The 17500-nt window shown below is 30.5% G+C and overlaps 1 protein-coding gene across 1 annotated transcript in view; it reads left to right on the top strand.

Annotated features, from left to right (window-relative positions):
• Positions 1-17500, top strand: part of LOC107440531 (cytochrome P450 3A9) — a 46826-nt gene that overhangs the window by 22453 nt on the left and 6873 nt on the right. Inside the window, exons 8-11 of the mRNA XM_087163439.1 lie at positions 1290-1402; positions 8350-8500; positions 11990-12150; positions 15131-15219. Coding sequence (XP_087019565.1) covers positions 1290-1402; positions 8350-8500; positions 11990-12150; positions 15131-15219 — 514 coding nt within the window. The remainder of the gene's footprint in view (positions 1-1289; positions 1403-8349; positions 8501-11989; positions 12151-15130; positions 15220-17500) is intronic.

The raw sequence follows: 17500 nt of genomic DNA, 5'->3' as shown, positions 1-17500 counted from the left end.
CATTCGAGAAAGCTGGGATACACTTTTAACGCATATACAAAATTCTAATGTTAATTTATAATCATTTCTAAATTACCTAATTTAAAATTACAGGTTTTGCAGGTCATATCAATTTTACTCTTTTCTTCTAATTTTGTAATTTATTACTGAAAAATGGTAAATTTTCAGTTTAATAAAATTATTAATTCACATTTATATAGCTAACGAGAACTGTTTATATAATACATTAAGAGTTACCGTGTGATTCAAACCCACTGTCTCTACGCTACAGAGCGTTTAGCGGAGCTGCAAAGATTGGTTTCAGGGAGGCCCTTAGGTATAATTTTCGCTCTATAATAATATGAATGAGGAATTTTTGAAAATCTTAAGTGATTAATGACATTAACATACCTAGACACTTTTCACAACATTGCAAATGATGCTATTCCTCCCCTTTTGCAATATATGGATTAAACTGCTGTTGTAACTATCTTTTTTCTAGCAAAATGTTTAAAATTAATGCTAAAGCAAAGATATTACTGATAACCATTTTAAAATACGACATGGACTTTAACAAAAAGGGAAGAGAAGTTATTAGCAACCTTCGAAAGGAAGGTCCTACGAACCATCTTTGGCCCTATACTCGATAACGACAACTGAAGGAAAAGATGTAATTTTGAAATATATAGAATCTTTGATGGCGATGATATCATTAAATCTATTAAATTAAGTAGAATGAAATGGGTCGGGCATGTAGTGAGAATGAGCCCAGAACGAACAGCATTGAGAGTCTCTAATGCAACCCCCTCCAATAAAAGGCCAAGAGGAAGGCCCAAAAAGAGATGGAAGGACTGTGTGGATGAGGATTTTGCCATCCTAAAAGTAAAGAACTGGAAAACAGTTGCTAGGAGAAGGGCAAAATGGGAAAAGCTTCTGAGGGAGGCCCAGGCTTACAAAGGGTAGTCGTGCCAATGCTGATGATGATTTTAAAATACATTACGATGATATCAAAATATTTTCACTCATGTAGTTAATTTATTCCGGTGGAGAGCTTATTTCACTCAACTGAATTTAATTTATAATAGATTTCTAGAAATATAATAACAGCTTTACCGTTTTTTTTTTAATTTTTAAAAAATACACAATGATATGCGAATATTTTGGATTAATAGTTAAAAAGGTAAAATATGTAATATTTCAAAAATATAAGTGGTTACGGAAAATATAGAATATTTCATCACTGTTTTTCTCAAAGAAATAAAAGAATATATAGCTTATATTGTGAAATATGACTGGCAATTTTATTATAGGTCTTATACCCCGGCGATTGCAGATATACCTCAGGATAGGAGCACTGAAAGCAATGGATTTCTTTAAGAAGGTTGTTGTTGAAACCATCAAAGAAAGAAGAGAAAAAGGAGTGGTAAAAAGCTTTTAAAAACTGCAATTCGCTTAAAACTGTTGCTTTTGTGTCAAAACTTTGTTCATCGAAAAAAGAATCAACCTTCAAAGATGAGAAACGTAGTGGATGAATCAGGTAAGTAACATTTTCAGAAAGGCAAAAATCATGGTAAGAAGAGAAAAAGTGGTACCTGAACTATTTAATTTTACATTTATTAGACAGTAGGGTTAATAATTATATGCCTCATTTTAGTTACCATTATCTCATTTTAACCAAAGCAACTATACTAAAAAATAATGCGGATTTGTGAGGTCAAAATTAAAGTGAAAACAAAAGCAATTCTGCCACGTGCAATTTACCCACATTACTGCGACCACTTTATACCTGATTAATAAATATCACTGAAAATGTCACTTACCTGATTCATCCACTTCATTTAGGGTTGCCAACCTACTGCGTTTTTTGGGATAATTTCTTCGAGTTGTAGCTAAGATCATATAAAAAAAACTACTTTGTTCTAGCTGTCTCTTAGAGAGAGTTTTAAAATTTTGGAAACATATTTATATATATATATATATATATATATATATATATATATATATATATATATATATATATATATATATATATATATATATATATATATATATATATATATATATATATATATATATATATATATATCTATATATATAAAAATCTCTTGTCACAGTTTTAGTGGTTAAACTCCTCCTAAACGGCTGGATCGATTTTGATGAAATTTTATATGTATATTCAGTAGGTATGAGAATAGGTTTATAACTAATTTTTTTTTCATTTTTTGGACAGATTTAACGTATTTTTTAAATATATCTTTATTTAATCATATTCCAATCCAAACTAGACATAGAAACATAACAATTAAAAAGTAATATTCACGCACGTTGCAACAATTCACTTTAAACTCTAATACTTATGCTCGCCCTTAAAAGAAGAGCATCAAATATATTTGCAAGTATGTGAATAAAGGCAGTGATATAGCAGTATTTCGAGTTGAAAATACCAATGTGACAGCTCTTCCAGTGAATTGGGTATAATATAAAAAAAACACAACTACTTTCACTTAGTAGGAATAACATTTACCATGACGCAATGCTAAATTCTATGCCATTATCCACATAAATGCCACTATCCACATAAATCAATTATTAATCAAAAATCGAATATCAATTACTTTTCTTTATAATGCAATAAAATCTGGCGAGCAGCTATTTAAACGATCAAACACTTCGTTTGTTTATTTGTGGCTTGAAGTTAGGCTCGCAGAAAATGCCGTTCATGGGTTAAATTTAGTAGGAATAACACAACCTGTGACGTAGGCTATAGTATACCCAATAACAACGACGAAATAACGCTGTACCAAATAGGCCGGTTCATCAGCTCCAATGAAGCTGTTTGGCGTATCTTTGGATTCCCAATTCATGAACGGGATCCAACCGTTAGTCATTTTAGCCGTTCATCTTGAAAACGGTCAGAGCGTATATTTCACGAACGAGACAGCCATTGACCGAGCTGCAAATCCACCGAAAACTACACTCGCCAAATTTTTTGAATTGGGTAATCGTACGGATGCTTTTGGTGCCGTTGCACAGACATTACTCTACTCAGAAGTACCATCCTAATTCACACGGGTTCAAAAAAATGGATAACCCGCACTCAAGGCACACCGGTTGATGCATGTCCCGGTTTATTCAAATCAAACGCCTTGGGGAGAATATTTACAGTCAATTCAAGGCAGACTGAGTGCTTTTATTTTCGACTGTTGTTGGTTAATGTCACCGGCTCATTGTCATTTCAAGATATACGTAAAGTTGATGGACATCAGCATCCAACGTATAAAGATGCATGCCTTGCACTCATCTTGCTGGAAGACGACAACCAGTGGGAATGTATGATTGCTGAAACAGCATTGAACTGTACTGCAAAGCAAATTCGTCTACTATTCGCTATAGTATTAACTACATGTTTCCCGGCCTGTATAGAAACGTTATGGGATAATCACAAAGATTCGATGACTGATGATATACGGTATCAACATCGCACACGTTGCAACGATCTAACGATAACATTCAGCGATGCCATGTACAATGAAGCACTGATTGCTATTGGGGATCTTTGCATTATTATTGCCAACTTGCCACTCAGTCATTTCGGTATGCCTTCGCCAAATCGAAGTGCATCTGATTTATTAAACTGGCATGAATCGTGAACTTCAATGCAATACGATAGAAATAGCAGCGATCGTTACTCGCAATGTTCCACTAATGAATGAGGAACAAAGGAACATTTATGACCGCATTATGCTCGCAGTTTCGGCAGGGCAAGGTGGATTTTTTTTCCTGATGCACCAGGTGGAACTGGCAAAACATTAATTATTTCGCGTTGGCCGTTGCATCATCTGGCATTGCTGCAACTTTATTGAACGAACCAACGAATTGAATCTGTAGATGCAACAGTTATTGCCAGGTAACTTGGTGACATATAAATCCGTTGATGCAGTTTGCGATCCCATTGAAGCTGCAAATTTTCCAACAGAGCTTTTAAACTCATTGGATTTACCTGGCATATCACCGCATAATTTAGTACTCAAAGTTGGATCTCCAGTTATTTTGCTTCGTAATTTGAACCCACCACGGTTGTGCAACGGCACGCGATTTGCCGTTAAAAAATTTATGAACAACGTCATCGAAGTCATTATTTTAAATGACAAATTCCGGGATGAAAGTATATTACTTCCACGAATCCCTATGATACCCACAGATGTGCCAATTCAATTTAAACGCATTCACTACCATATAAGACTGACATTTGCAATGACAAAGCCAAACAATGTCAGTTTGTGTCTTAGATTTGAGCACACCATGTTTTTCACACAGACAATTATACGTGGCATGCTCTCGAGAGGGCGAACCACCCAGTTTAATTGTGTTAGCTAAAGATGGAATGACAAAAAATATTGTATACTCCATTGCACTAAGAGATTAATATTGTTGACTAATATTTTCAGAATTCGTTGTATATATAATTTATAAAAAAAAGTTACAATAAATTAAAAAAAATATTATTTGGTGTGTTGTTATTTTCACATTCCGTCATCGTTCATAGCGCTCCATGCCTCTTCCACTCATATACCACATACGCACACACTTACAATAAATAAGATATATTTTCATACTATAGAAATAATTCATGTGGCAAAACAACGTTTGCCGGGTCAGCTAGTATATATATATAAATCTCTTGTCACAGTTTTAGTGGTTAAACTCCTCCTAAACGGCTCGACCGATTTTGATGAAGCTTTATATGTATATTCAGTAGGTCTGAGAATAGGTTTATAACAAATTTTTTTTTCATTTTTTGGACAGATTTAACGTATATTTTAAATATATCTTTATTTAATCATATTCCAATCCAAACTAGACATTGAAACATGATAAATCAAATACAATATTCACGCACGTTGCAACAAGTCATATTGAACTCTAATACTTATGCTCGCCCTTAAAAGAAGAACATCAAATATATTTGCAAGTATGTGAATAAAGGCAGTGATATGGCAATATTTCGAGTTGAAAATACCAATGTGACTGCTCTTCCAGTGAATAACAACGATGAAGTAACGCTGTTCCAAATTGGCCGGTACATCACCTCCAATGAAGCTACTATGGCTCTATGGCCACAGTGTTGAAACACTGTAAAATTATCATCTGGGATGAATGCACTATGGCACACAAACATTCGCTTGAGGAAACAGGACATTGAAAGATATAATAAACAATGACAAATTATTTGGCGGCAGTTCAGGTGATTTCAGACAAACACTTACCGTCATTCCGCGTTCAACGTGCGCTGATGAGATCAATGCTTGCTTGAAATCATCTCCACTGTGGAGTAATGTTGAAAATGTTCAACTAAAAGTAAATATGCACGTCCAAATGCTTCAAGATCCATCTACTGAAACATTCTCAAAATAATTGTTAGATATCGGTGATGAAAAAGTTACTAAGGATGAGACTGGATGCATAAAATTACCGGACGATTTCTGCACAATCATTGATTTACAAGATGCTCTCATTAACCTAATATTTCCCGATGTTCACTGGCAGAAAGGGCGATTTTAGCAGAAAAAAATGTGGACGTCAACAAATTGAATCTGAAGATACAACAGTTATTGCCAGGTAACTTGGTGACATATAAATCCGTTGATACAGTTTGCGATCCTATTGAAGCTGCAAATTTTCCAACAGAGTTTTTAAACTCATTGGATTTACCAGGCATACTACCGCATGATTTAAAACTCAAATTTGGATCTCCAGTTATTTTGCTTCTTAATTTGGACCCACCACGGGTGCGCAACGGCACGCGATTAGTCGTTAAAGAATTTATGAACAATGTTATCGAAGTCATTATTTTAAATGACAAATTCCGGGGTGAAAGTATATTACTTTCACGAATCCCTGTTATACCCACACATGTGCCAATTCCATTAAAACGCAATCAGATCCCCATTAGATTGGCATTTGCATTGACAAGGCCAAACAATGTCTTTATGTGTCTTAGATTTGAGCACACCATGTTTTTCACACAGACAATTTATACGTGGCATGCTCTCGAGTGGGCAAACCATCCAGCTTATTTGTGTTAGCTAAAGATGGAATGACAAAAAATATTGTACACTCCATTGCACTAAGAGATTAACATTGTTGACTAATATTTTCAGAATTCGTTGTATATGTAATTTATAAAAAAAGTTACAATACATTTAAAAAAAACTATTATTTGGTGTGTTGTTTCACATTCCGTCATCGTTCACAGCGCTCCATGCCTCTTATGCCCCATGTCACAGCGCTCCATGCCTCTCACTCATATACCACACTTACAATAAATAAGATATATTTTCATACTCTAGAAATAATTCATATGGCGAAACAACGTTTGCCGGGTCAGCTAGTGTATATATATATATATATATATATATATATATATATATATATATATATATATATATATATATATATATATATATATATATATATAAGTTCAAAATGAAGAATAAAACAAAGAAAAATTATAGACATATGAAAAAAAGGGGGTGGGAAATAATAAGTAAAAAAATAACAAACAACATATTATTTAAAAAAAAAAAAAAAAAAAAAAAAAAAAAAATGTGAAATTTTAATTAAAAAACCGGAAAAAAAAAAGATATAATCTTTTCTTCAGCCCACACGATTATATCCGCAAAACAGAGTGCTTTCTGATATTGTATCAATAAAGCCAAAGCAAAATATATTAATACAATAGTGTGAGGAGCACTCAAAAAATTTTTTATAAAACAACAACATAAAATAAGATCATAAAAAGTAAAAATAACATGTAAAAACAGATAATAAAATAAAATAAAAAGAAAAAACAATAAAAAGGGGGGACTATAAAGCGAGTAGCAAAATCATAACAACTTACATGGACAGAAATTTTTCAAGAATGATTTAAAAATGTTTTCGCAGAAAGATTGCCAGATTACAAAATATGAAAACAAAAGATGAAAGCAAAAGCGCAAATCAAGTGTAACAAGAGGGTTTTAAAGTGTCGTTCTTACTGCACTGCTGAAGTGATTTGTTATTCTGAGTTTTGATTTGTTAGTTACCAAGGATGGTCCCGAAATGGATATGCGCAAGGTAATATTATACTGGATAATTTCAAAAATTGATCATAAATAGTTTTAGAAGATAGATGTTTATTTAAGAAAAAATATAAAATAGAAAAGAGAAACATAAATTGCCTTGCAAATAATTTTAGCCGCGGATTTGCACGATATGGATTAGCACATAGAAAAATTATTTAAATTATCAAAGAAAGAATTTTAATAGATAATTTTAACACGGATTTGCCCGAAATGGATTTGCACATGGAAAAATTAGCAAAGAAAAAATTTTAGCAGATAATTTTAACCACGGATTTGCCCGAAATGGATTTGCACATGGAAAATTGTATAAATTAATAAAGAAATTTTTAGCAAACAATTTTATCCACGGATTTGCCCGAAATGGATTTGCACATGGAAAAACTGTATAGATTAACAAGGGAAATTATTTAGCAAAGGAATTTTTAGTAAGTAATTCTAATCAGGGATTTGCCCGAAATGGATTTGCACATGGAAAGATTAACAAAGAAAAAAAATTTTTAGTACATAATATTAGCCACGGATTTGCCCGAAATGGATTTGCACATGGAAAATTGTATAAATTAATAAAGAAATTTTTAGCAAACAATTTTATCCACGGATTTTCCCGAAATGGATTTGCACATGGAAAAACTTTATAGATTAACAAAGGAAATTATTTAGTAAAGGAATTTTTGGTAAATAATTCTAATCAGGGATTTGCCCGAAATGGATTTGCACATGGAAAATTATATAAATTAACAAAGAAATTATTTAGTAAATAATTTTGGCAATGAATTTTGGCCTGAAATGGATTTGCACATGGGAAAATCATAAAAATTAACAAACAAAAAAATGTTTAGAAAATATATCCACCAAAATATACGATTAATTCAATGATTTTATATAAAATTTTATTACATTAGTTGGGTATCCATTGTTTTTTATCAGATTTTGAAAGAGTTTATCGATTTGTTTTTTGGATAAATAAATATTACTACATATTCTTTTAATTCTGTTCATTTCATTAAAAGTGGTATTTAAATAGATGCTCCTAGAAACATTACTGTTACTGTTTACTTGCAGCTTAAGCGCAATAAATGATACTTATTGTTTTTCTTAACTTTCTTAGTGTTTTCTTGTATTTTTTTTATTTATATATATATATATATATATATAGGACAAAAAGAAAAGATTTTTCCAGTTCTTAGGGCATTTATTCATATCATAATATTTTACATTGTCCTTAGAAAAAAATACTTTTTTCCAGAGGTATGATGACTTTTTACAAAGTTTGATGGACGCCGTGGAAGAACAAAAACCTGAAGTGAAAAAAACGGACATAAAAGAAGAAGAGGACGAGCAGGATCAATATGGTAGTGTAACGAATACACAGATGCCAAAACAGCTTAAATATAAATGTAGGCTATGAATACTTTTATTACACTAATGAACTATAATTATAGACTTAAACTAAGTTTTTGCAAAAACAAAATCCTTAACTTTGCCATAAAACAACTCGCATCGAAATTATTTTGATATCATAATGTATCTTAAACTTATCCGTTTTTTTTTTCCTTTCTTACTTTTCTTTTTGATATTAAAATGCATCTTAAACTTTTCCAAAAATATTGAAGCGAAAATAGAGCAAATTAAGTGAAAATGCAAGCAAAAACATTTTAAACAAAAAATAGAAAATAAGAATTTCGTAAATTACAGAATAAAACACAAAATGTAATGTATAAAGCAAGTAGCAAATTCATACGAATTTTCACTAATCGACAACTTTGAAAATGATTTTAAATATTTTCTTAACAAGTTAGCCAGATTAAAAAATATGAAAGTAGAAGAGCTAATAGAGGATAATGGGTATATTTTACGGCTCGTTTTTACTGAAGTACATAAGCGCGTTTGATTTGCTAGTTCCTTGGATTAGCCCGAAATTACATGTGAGCAAGGTAATAATATTACATTGGATAATTCAAAATTTTATAATTAATAAGGATATACCTCTGGGGGTACTGATCCAGGAGTTCCTTGTCTTCTGGATTGGTTCAAAATTACAAGGCTACGGCGTTGAACATTAGTAGTCGTAAACCCAAAAACTGGGTCGGCTGTTCAACGGCGGTCATAAAATAAAAAATAAAAATTAATAAGGATGCTTGCCTCTCCATCTAACGAAAATGCGGGTTAATTCCATCAAAAAGTCTTCCACGAAGGCAAATTTATCCCAATACTTGATCCAGGAGTTCCCTTGTCTTCTGAATTGTGCTCAAAATTACAAGGCTCCGGAGTTGAACATTAGTATCCGTAAACCGAAAAAATTGGGTCGGCTGTTCAACGAAAATAAAATTAATAAGGTTGAATTTAAATCATAAAACTTTAACATTGGTGGTTTTATAGAAGTCATTAACATTTAAATTAAAAATAATTGTTTTAAAAAAATCTTTATTAAATGTTAAAAGATTTTAGCCCCGGAGTTGCCAGTATTGGATTTGCGTATGGTAAAAATATAAATTTGGACCACAAAGAAATTATTAATAATTATGACATACAATTAACTCAATGATTTTATGTAGAATTTAATCACATTGTTGGATATCCATTGTGTTTTATTCAATTTAAAAACAGTTCGTCTATTTGTTTTTTTTCCGGATAAATAAACACTACTATAAACTCTTTTAATTATGTTCAATTGATTCAGAATGGTATTTACATCAATGTCTTTAGAAGTATCAGAACTTCACGTCATTAGTTTAATTATATTAAATTTAAAATAATTTCTTTTATTGTATGAAAAATACAGATATTTTCTTCTTTTTTAATACTGAAATCCAATAAATTAAAATTAATATAATCATCATTATTACGAAGCAAGATTGATTCCTCGGGGTAAAAATTATTTAACAAAATTGTATAATTTTGAAAAAAAAAAACAAATTTAAAATAAAGAAAACAAATTTATTAAGAGTACATTTTTTTCGTAACAGTGTAAAAAATTAGATCCTTGTGGTATAGACAGTAAATTACAAACGGAAAATAATGTTTTTGTACACCCGAAATAATGTAGCAATAAATTTGTAACTTCAAGCATTTACTTTTGCTATTAAATCCAAGAATTGCTCGAAATATCGTAAGCCCAGCTAAAATATTTATGGAGTTCTGGAAATTATTATAGAAAAGTTCTTTCAGTAGTTCCTTTTTAAAGCGCATGCGTTACAAAAAATTTAAAATTGTTTTTCCTTAAATTTGAAGTGAATCGTAATGGGAAACTATAAAAATAAGTCCTGTCCGATTTTGAAGATATACAAAACTTTTTAAATATTTAAAAACTTTCAAGCAATTTCAAAGTAGTTTTTGTACTTTTAAAAGAATGCTCAAACTGATAGGATGTTTTCCACAATTTCATTTTGTTCTATTAAGCAAAATTTATTAAAAATGACACTGGCATTTTTGGTAATCATGTCGCATAAAAGTATTTTTTCTCTTGCATATTTTCTTTCCTTATACTATCATATTTCATGTAAGGTAATATCATTTGTTATTTATTTTGAGATATGATGCAAAATAATATTTGTAGAAAACCCTTATCATTTTAAGTTTCATTTTTTTAAAATCGAAACTACTTAGAAAATTGCTTGAAATTTTTTAAAATTTTAAAATATTCAAATCAAACAATTTATTAAAAGCTTTTTTAAATTTTTTCCTTGCATGTGCAGTATTAAAAAACTATTTTAAATATATATATTGCAAACGTTTCAACTATAAAAATTGCGTAATTAATTTTAAATTGCTCTAAAAATTTTGTTATATTATGTAATATTTTAAAATTTATAGCAAACGAATGTAAGGCAAAAAATTAGTTTGTTTTAAATATCTCTCTAAATATTTAACCTCTTCGAGACGGGCGAGTCATATATGCATTCTCAGGGTGGCGACAATCACGGTTAAAAAATATAAAACTGGTAGCCAAACTATTTTGTTAGCAGTTTATTTGTGTGCTGGGTAATAAGAGTTTTCTTGATTTATATCACCAAGACTTCTTTCAAATTAAAAATTAAATAGTTACACTTTTAACAAACAAAGATTGGAAGTATTAGATTTAATGTGAAAGCAAATGTATGGCTGTCAAATTAGCCATGCCCAAAATTAAGCTACCGCTTTTTATTTTATTTTCATCCCATTTATGATTCCATACGAATATACTAATGTTTCGCACGTCCCGAAAAGGTTAAGTTAAAGGTAAAGTAAGAGCTTACGAAAGTTTGCTCACTTATTGCATAAAAATACCTAAATAATTCATATACGTTAAAAAATTTATTGCTACATTTTTTTGGCATAGGGTGTTCAAAAACACTATTTTCCATTTGTAATTAATTCATTGTCGATCCTTAAACCTCTAATAACTATAAATTTCATTGAGAAGTATGTGAAATTGCTTGATCCTAACTTTTCTGGAGTTATCAAATGATTCCTTAAGTATATGTTGAGAAATATGAATTTTTTTTTTATTAAGAAGAAAGTGCTTTCATTATTTTGTCCACCTCCTGTATGAAAATGAAGTTATAGCATAAGTTAAAGTTTGGACAACATATTTTATCTAAAGGTAGTGATCTTAAGTAAAAAAGTTAAGACAAACTGAATTTTTTTAAAACGTTTACTAGCTCTTTATAATGTGAGTATTTGTCCGTCTGATCGTCTGATCTATTACATAACTTTTCAAACAATTTATATGTACTTATGACCAAAATTCTTTTAAATCTAATTTACGAATCCTTTATACATAGAAAACCACCATCTTAGTTTAATTGATGCATATATTTTTTGGAACTAGAGAAATTCCGTAGTTGTTGGATGAATGGTATGTATGAAGTAGTAGTACTGTATTTTTAAGGCGTGCTTCTTTATAGGGCTGTCAGAAGATGAACTCGTGGCTCAATGCATTCTCTTTTATTTTGTTGGATATGAAACTACTGCCTCAACGATAGCTTACATGGCGTATGCATTGGCAACAAACCAACAATGGCAAGATAAATTAATTGCCGAAGTGGATGAAGCGTTCAAGAAGCACGTGAGTACATCTTAAAACAATGCTAAGTGTATGAAAATATTTTTTTGTCAGAAGAAAAGAAGTATTAATCAGCCTCATGTCTGACATATGACTAAACAGTTAACAGTTTGTCCAACGCCTCCAATAACTGAAAGCCTCCACACGGTTTTTTATAGGTAGTCGGATCCGACCACTGTGAAGGATATCCACTTTCCGAACGAGTCACTTAATACGAAATCTAGTTAAAATAAGAAAGTGGTAACAAATATATGACTAAAAATTTGTTTTATTTATGAATATTATTGGTTTGCCTTATTCACTTGTCAACCACTACAGATTCAATTCTCAAATATGTATGATAAATTTCTCTCAATTACTTTTATGAAAATCATTGCATACCATAATGTTGCAAAATCAAAATGTCATCACACAATGTTTTTAATTCATGATGTATGGGATAGGGGCCGCTGCGCGGCCCAGGTACCCAATTTTCTGTTAATAAATGAAATGAAATACTTTTATGAAAGGTTTTGGGTTCATGCGCACAACTGGTTTACTTTTTAAACAGTCTGCGCGGACCACTTATAAAAGACCGTGTGGAGGATTCCAGGGCTAAAGAGAATAGAAGGGCTGGTTCATTCCTTTGAAGTATCTCTTGCCGCGCCGATCCTCCGACGTCACTCTAGTGACGTCACTTTGGCGCAAAGCTCGCACTTTTACTTCAAGAACGGAGCGTTTGGCCTTACTAGCTCTAACTAATATTGGATCATTTCTTTTTGCGAGATATTCTAAGACATTTGTTATTTTCTATAATGACTTTCCTCAGTTTTTGCAGTGAATTTACAAGAATTTAAAACTATTATCTAAATGCCAGTTTGCGCGATTGCAACTTCCAAAAATTCTGATATAAAAACAAAAGGAAAAAGTATAATTTTTCTCGTGTTCCCTAAAGTAAATGAACAACTATGTAAAGAATGGATTCCGAAATGACACAGTTAATATAAAACCGCATTACGTTTATTCTGTCGTAAAGAACTTTTATAAAAATTCATTATCTAAATAGAAACCGCCTCGCTACTTCATAAAGAAAGGCAGGTGAAAAGAATTAAAAAATAGATAAAGTCAAAGAAAATTAAAATGTAAGTAAAAGGTATAAATAAAATATATAGTATATAGTTGAAATTCTCCTAATTTCATAACATATTTTTTAATGTAGTTATTCTAAATATTTATGATTTTTTTTAAAAATTATATTCTCTTCAATTTAAATATCTATATATTATATCATCGTAAATTTAAATGTCTATAAACAATTGTAAAATTTCTGATGTCATTATGAACCTAAATTATTATTTTGTTTCAGTAATTAGCGTTTAAGGTTGATGTTTCCTAATGATTAAGTATGAACAAATTGCTATTAACGACATATTTCAAAATCATGGATTCTAAATTTAACTTAACTTATCTTTATAAAAGAATATGTAGATAAAAAAAGTGTCGATATATGCCTTCATTTTTCTTAATAGTTAAAGTTAAAACTGAACTTTTTAAAATAAAGTATTTATCGTGTCATTTTCACCAACTAGCAAAACATTTTTATAAGTTTAAAATGGTATTTTTTTAATATAATAAACAAGAAAGTTTTTTTTTGAACTATGTTTATGAACTGAAATAATGTGTTAATTACGTAAAGTTTGAAGGCTAATAACCAGAAAAAGTCTAACTTATTTTTACAAGAGAAAGATGCAAAGTTATCATATCTTTGCTTGCGATCTCCGAGATCTGTAGACACAGTGACGTCATGAGGAGGGAAATCGTAGCTTCAGCTCTAAGAGCGGAGTGAACTAGCCCTTGTATTCTCTTTAGCCCTGGGAGGATTCTTGATGTAGGAGGTGATGGTTCGTCCGGTGTATAAGTCGACTTTTCACATCCTCAAGATTTTGCAAAAATATGGAGGTTTATTTAGACACCAGTAAAAAAGACCAGTACATTCGTTGATCGTGAAATTTTAATGCATTATTAACAAGGATATAGTTATCAATAACTCTGTAATTATTTACCTCTCTTTCTAATAATATTTTAAAAAATTCATAGACAATTAAATTTGCATTTTCTCTCACCATATTTTCTTTGCATATAAAGAACTTATTTTTGGTATAATTCTTTAAATTAAGTTCGGAGAAATATTAAGTATAAGAAAGGGTCCTCCGCGCTGCATTTGGTCAGGTGAGTTGCTTTATAACAGTGGGTGTTTTGAAGTTTTACATTTTTAGTGGTTTGCAATAATTTTGTAATAAGTGTTGCCAGACTGATCCCACTGTGTTGGAAAGGGAGGATTAGCTCTTTAATCAGCTCCTATAATATGATTTTTTATTTCAACTGAGCATGAAACCTTGGAAACCAACGTACGCCCTTTATATTATATGACCACATAAAATTAATCCATTTTTGTTATCAATTCTAGTATAGTTTATTTTGAACATCATGGCTTTTACTTTTACTAAAAGAAAGCCTGTAATGATATCTGTGCTGGAAAAGCATAACACATCAGTGTGATTGGAACAGGGAGATAGCTTTACGAAGTTTGAAATAGAATATTAATAAAAAAAATTACATTTGAAGGAAAAGCTTCCGAATTAGATTAGGTTTGTATAAATGGTGTAAACAAAAAAGAGATAAAAACTATTTAAGTCTTAAGGAAAACCAAATTTTAAAATAAAATATATTTATACTTACTAGAAAAAAAAAACACAGTTATTAAGCAGTCATATTCAATTTTTTTGAAAAATATCGATTTTCAGAGTAAATAGAAGAAAGTCAAACACATAGCGATGCTAATCTACAAACTACATATCACCTGAATATTATGATCATCTGTCCGGTCTCAATTACTTCGGATAATCGAGTTCTTACTGTATAAGAATATCGGAAAACAAACTTTTTACTGTTTTATAATACTTTATTAAACAAAAAATTAAATTGTTATGCTCTACGTTTTTAGGGCGAAGTTGGTTACGATGCTGTGAGAGACATGAAACTTATGGACGCAGTCGTATCAGAAACTTTGAGAATGTATCCACCTGCTTTAATGTGAGTACTTTTTTCGGTTTTTAATTTTTTAGTTTTGATCGCATTCTATTGTAGGACCTGAATTTTTTTAGAGCCTCGATTGGTAAATTGTTTTACAGAAAAATAAATACATCTTATTACTTATTACTCAACTTATTACTTATTACTTCTATAACGTAAAGCCACAAAAGATTACAGCATATAAAATCCAAATTATTTTAGCTATTATTTAATATTCAAACTTTTGGAAGAAAGTGGAATAAACGTAGTGGAAGAGCCAGGTAAGTGAAATTTTCAGAACGAAAAAAAGAAGTTGTATCCGAATTATTTTGTGACCAATTTATTAGAAGGTGGGACTAATAATTCTTTGTTTTATTTTATTTACCACAGCCTGATTTGAATAAGAATCATGTAAGCATACCAAAAACTAATATGGATTAGTTATGTTAAGATAAAAATGAAAACAGAAACAGTTCTGTTAAATTAAACATGCCTATAGTGACGCAACCACAGTATGTAAATTTATCGAATTCATTAATTGCTCTGAAATTTTTATTCATCTGGTTCTTTCCAAGCTCTTTAATTGTGTCGGTATATTCCTTTCGGTTATGGGCATAACTGCGTTGTGTTTCTCAATACTAATTTATTGAGTCTTTTCCTTTTTTTATTTTTCCCGTACGAAGAACTGGTATTTTCTTAGTGTTTAATAAAAATTATGCGTTAAAGGTATAAAAAAAATCTAGGTTTTCATGTACATTCTATCTCTCTGAAAACAAATTAGGAAGGTTAAGTATCAATTATTTTTCTCTCCTGAGGTTCAGCTTTAACGGAATTAGTAATTTTTCACAATCTTGGAATAACATTTAGGGTTAATTTAATGTTTAATTTCTTGCGCTTGAAAAATGTACCTCAAGATAATCAGGTATGTTATGTTCCTTAACTCATTCGAACCTGGCGTCCAGCATACCGCACATCAATTTCAATCCATATTAACTTTATTAACAATCCTCTGAATCACATAATTTTAGCTTCATTTTATGATGATAGCGCTACTGCTTTTTAAATATTGCTATAGGCCATATATTTAGACCGAAGAAGATATCTTGAAACTAAATGGATATTTCCAATGAAGGGAGTATTTTGAAGCTAAATGGGCCTTTCCAGTAAATGGAATATCTTGAACCTAAATGGATATTTCCAACTGAGGGAATATCTTGAAACTAAATGGATGTTTCGAATGAAGGGAATAACTTGAAGCTAAATGGATATTTCCAATGAAGGGAATATTTTAACCCTTTTGAAGGCCGTGGTAAGTATACTTACCACCACGTTTTACCACTTTTAATTTAGGTTTCCATTTTTCAATAACTTCAGCTTTCTTGAAGTGAGTTTGAATAAAATTGGTAATCATTTGTCACTTTTAAAAAACGTATAAAAGTTATAAAATACATAATTCCTTTTGAAGTTTGTACCATTTAAGGAATTTATTTTATAAATAAAGAAAAATAAAAGTCAGTAAGTTCCTAATAGGTCATGTTAAATATATTTACCACCAAAAAAATGGCATTTTTATAAACAAAATGAGTTTTTTTTTGTATCAATTACTGTTCTTAAAACAATTTCAATTCCAAAAATACTTTAATTTACCTTTACTAGAAATAAAGGGCTCATTAAAGGGTTACAGCTAAAATGGCCTTTCCAGTGAAGGGAATATCTTGAACCTAAATGGATATTTCCAACGAAGGGAATATCTTGAAACTAAATGGATATTTCCAATGAAGAGAATATTTTGATGCTAAATGGGCCTTTCCAGTGAAGGGAATATATTGAGTCTAAATGGATATTTTCAATGAATATAATATACTGAACATAAATTGATATTTCCAATGAAGGGAATATCTTGAAACTAAATGGATGTTTCCAATAAAGGAAATATCTTGAAGCTGAATGGATATTTCCAATGAAGGGAATATCTTGAAACTAAATTGGTATTTTAATTGAAGGCAATATCTGGACGCAATAGGGATATTTCCAATGAAGGGAATACCTTGAAGCTTATCTTATTTCATCTGAAGGAGTGAAAAGAACTGATACTGATAATATGTTGTTGCAGTTTCTATTATTGTAATTGAAAAATTAAATAGCTAAACATTAAATTTACAGCCGTTTTGAATTTGAAAGAAAATGGATGCAAAAAACACTCGTATGAGTGTAAAAAGTTGACTTAGAGTGAGTTCAATCTTTAAAAACAGTTTTGTTTTCCAAGTGAAAATTTTAAAATTAGAAATAAAGTTAATTTAAT

Source organism: Parasteatoda tepidariorum, chromosome 5 (assembly GCF_982258835.1).
Source record: "Parasteatoda tepidariorum strain Cologne lab strain chromosome 5, Ptep-v5.0, whole genome shotgun sequence".
Taxonomy (NCBI): Eukaryota; Metazoa; Arthropoda; class Arachnida; order Araneae; family Theridiidae; genus Parasteatoda; species Parasteatoda tepidariorum.
Note: the sequence above shows the minus strand (reverse complement) of the source record. Positions and strands in the feature narration are given on the sequence as shown.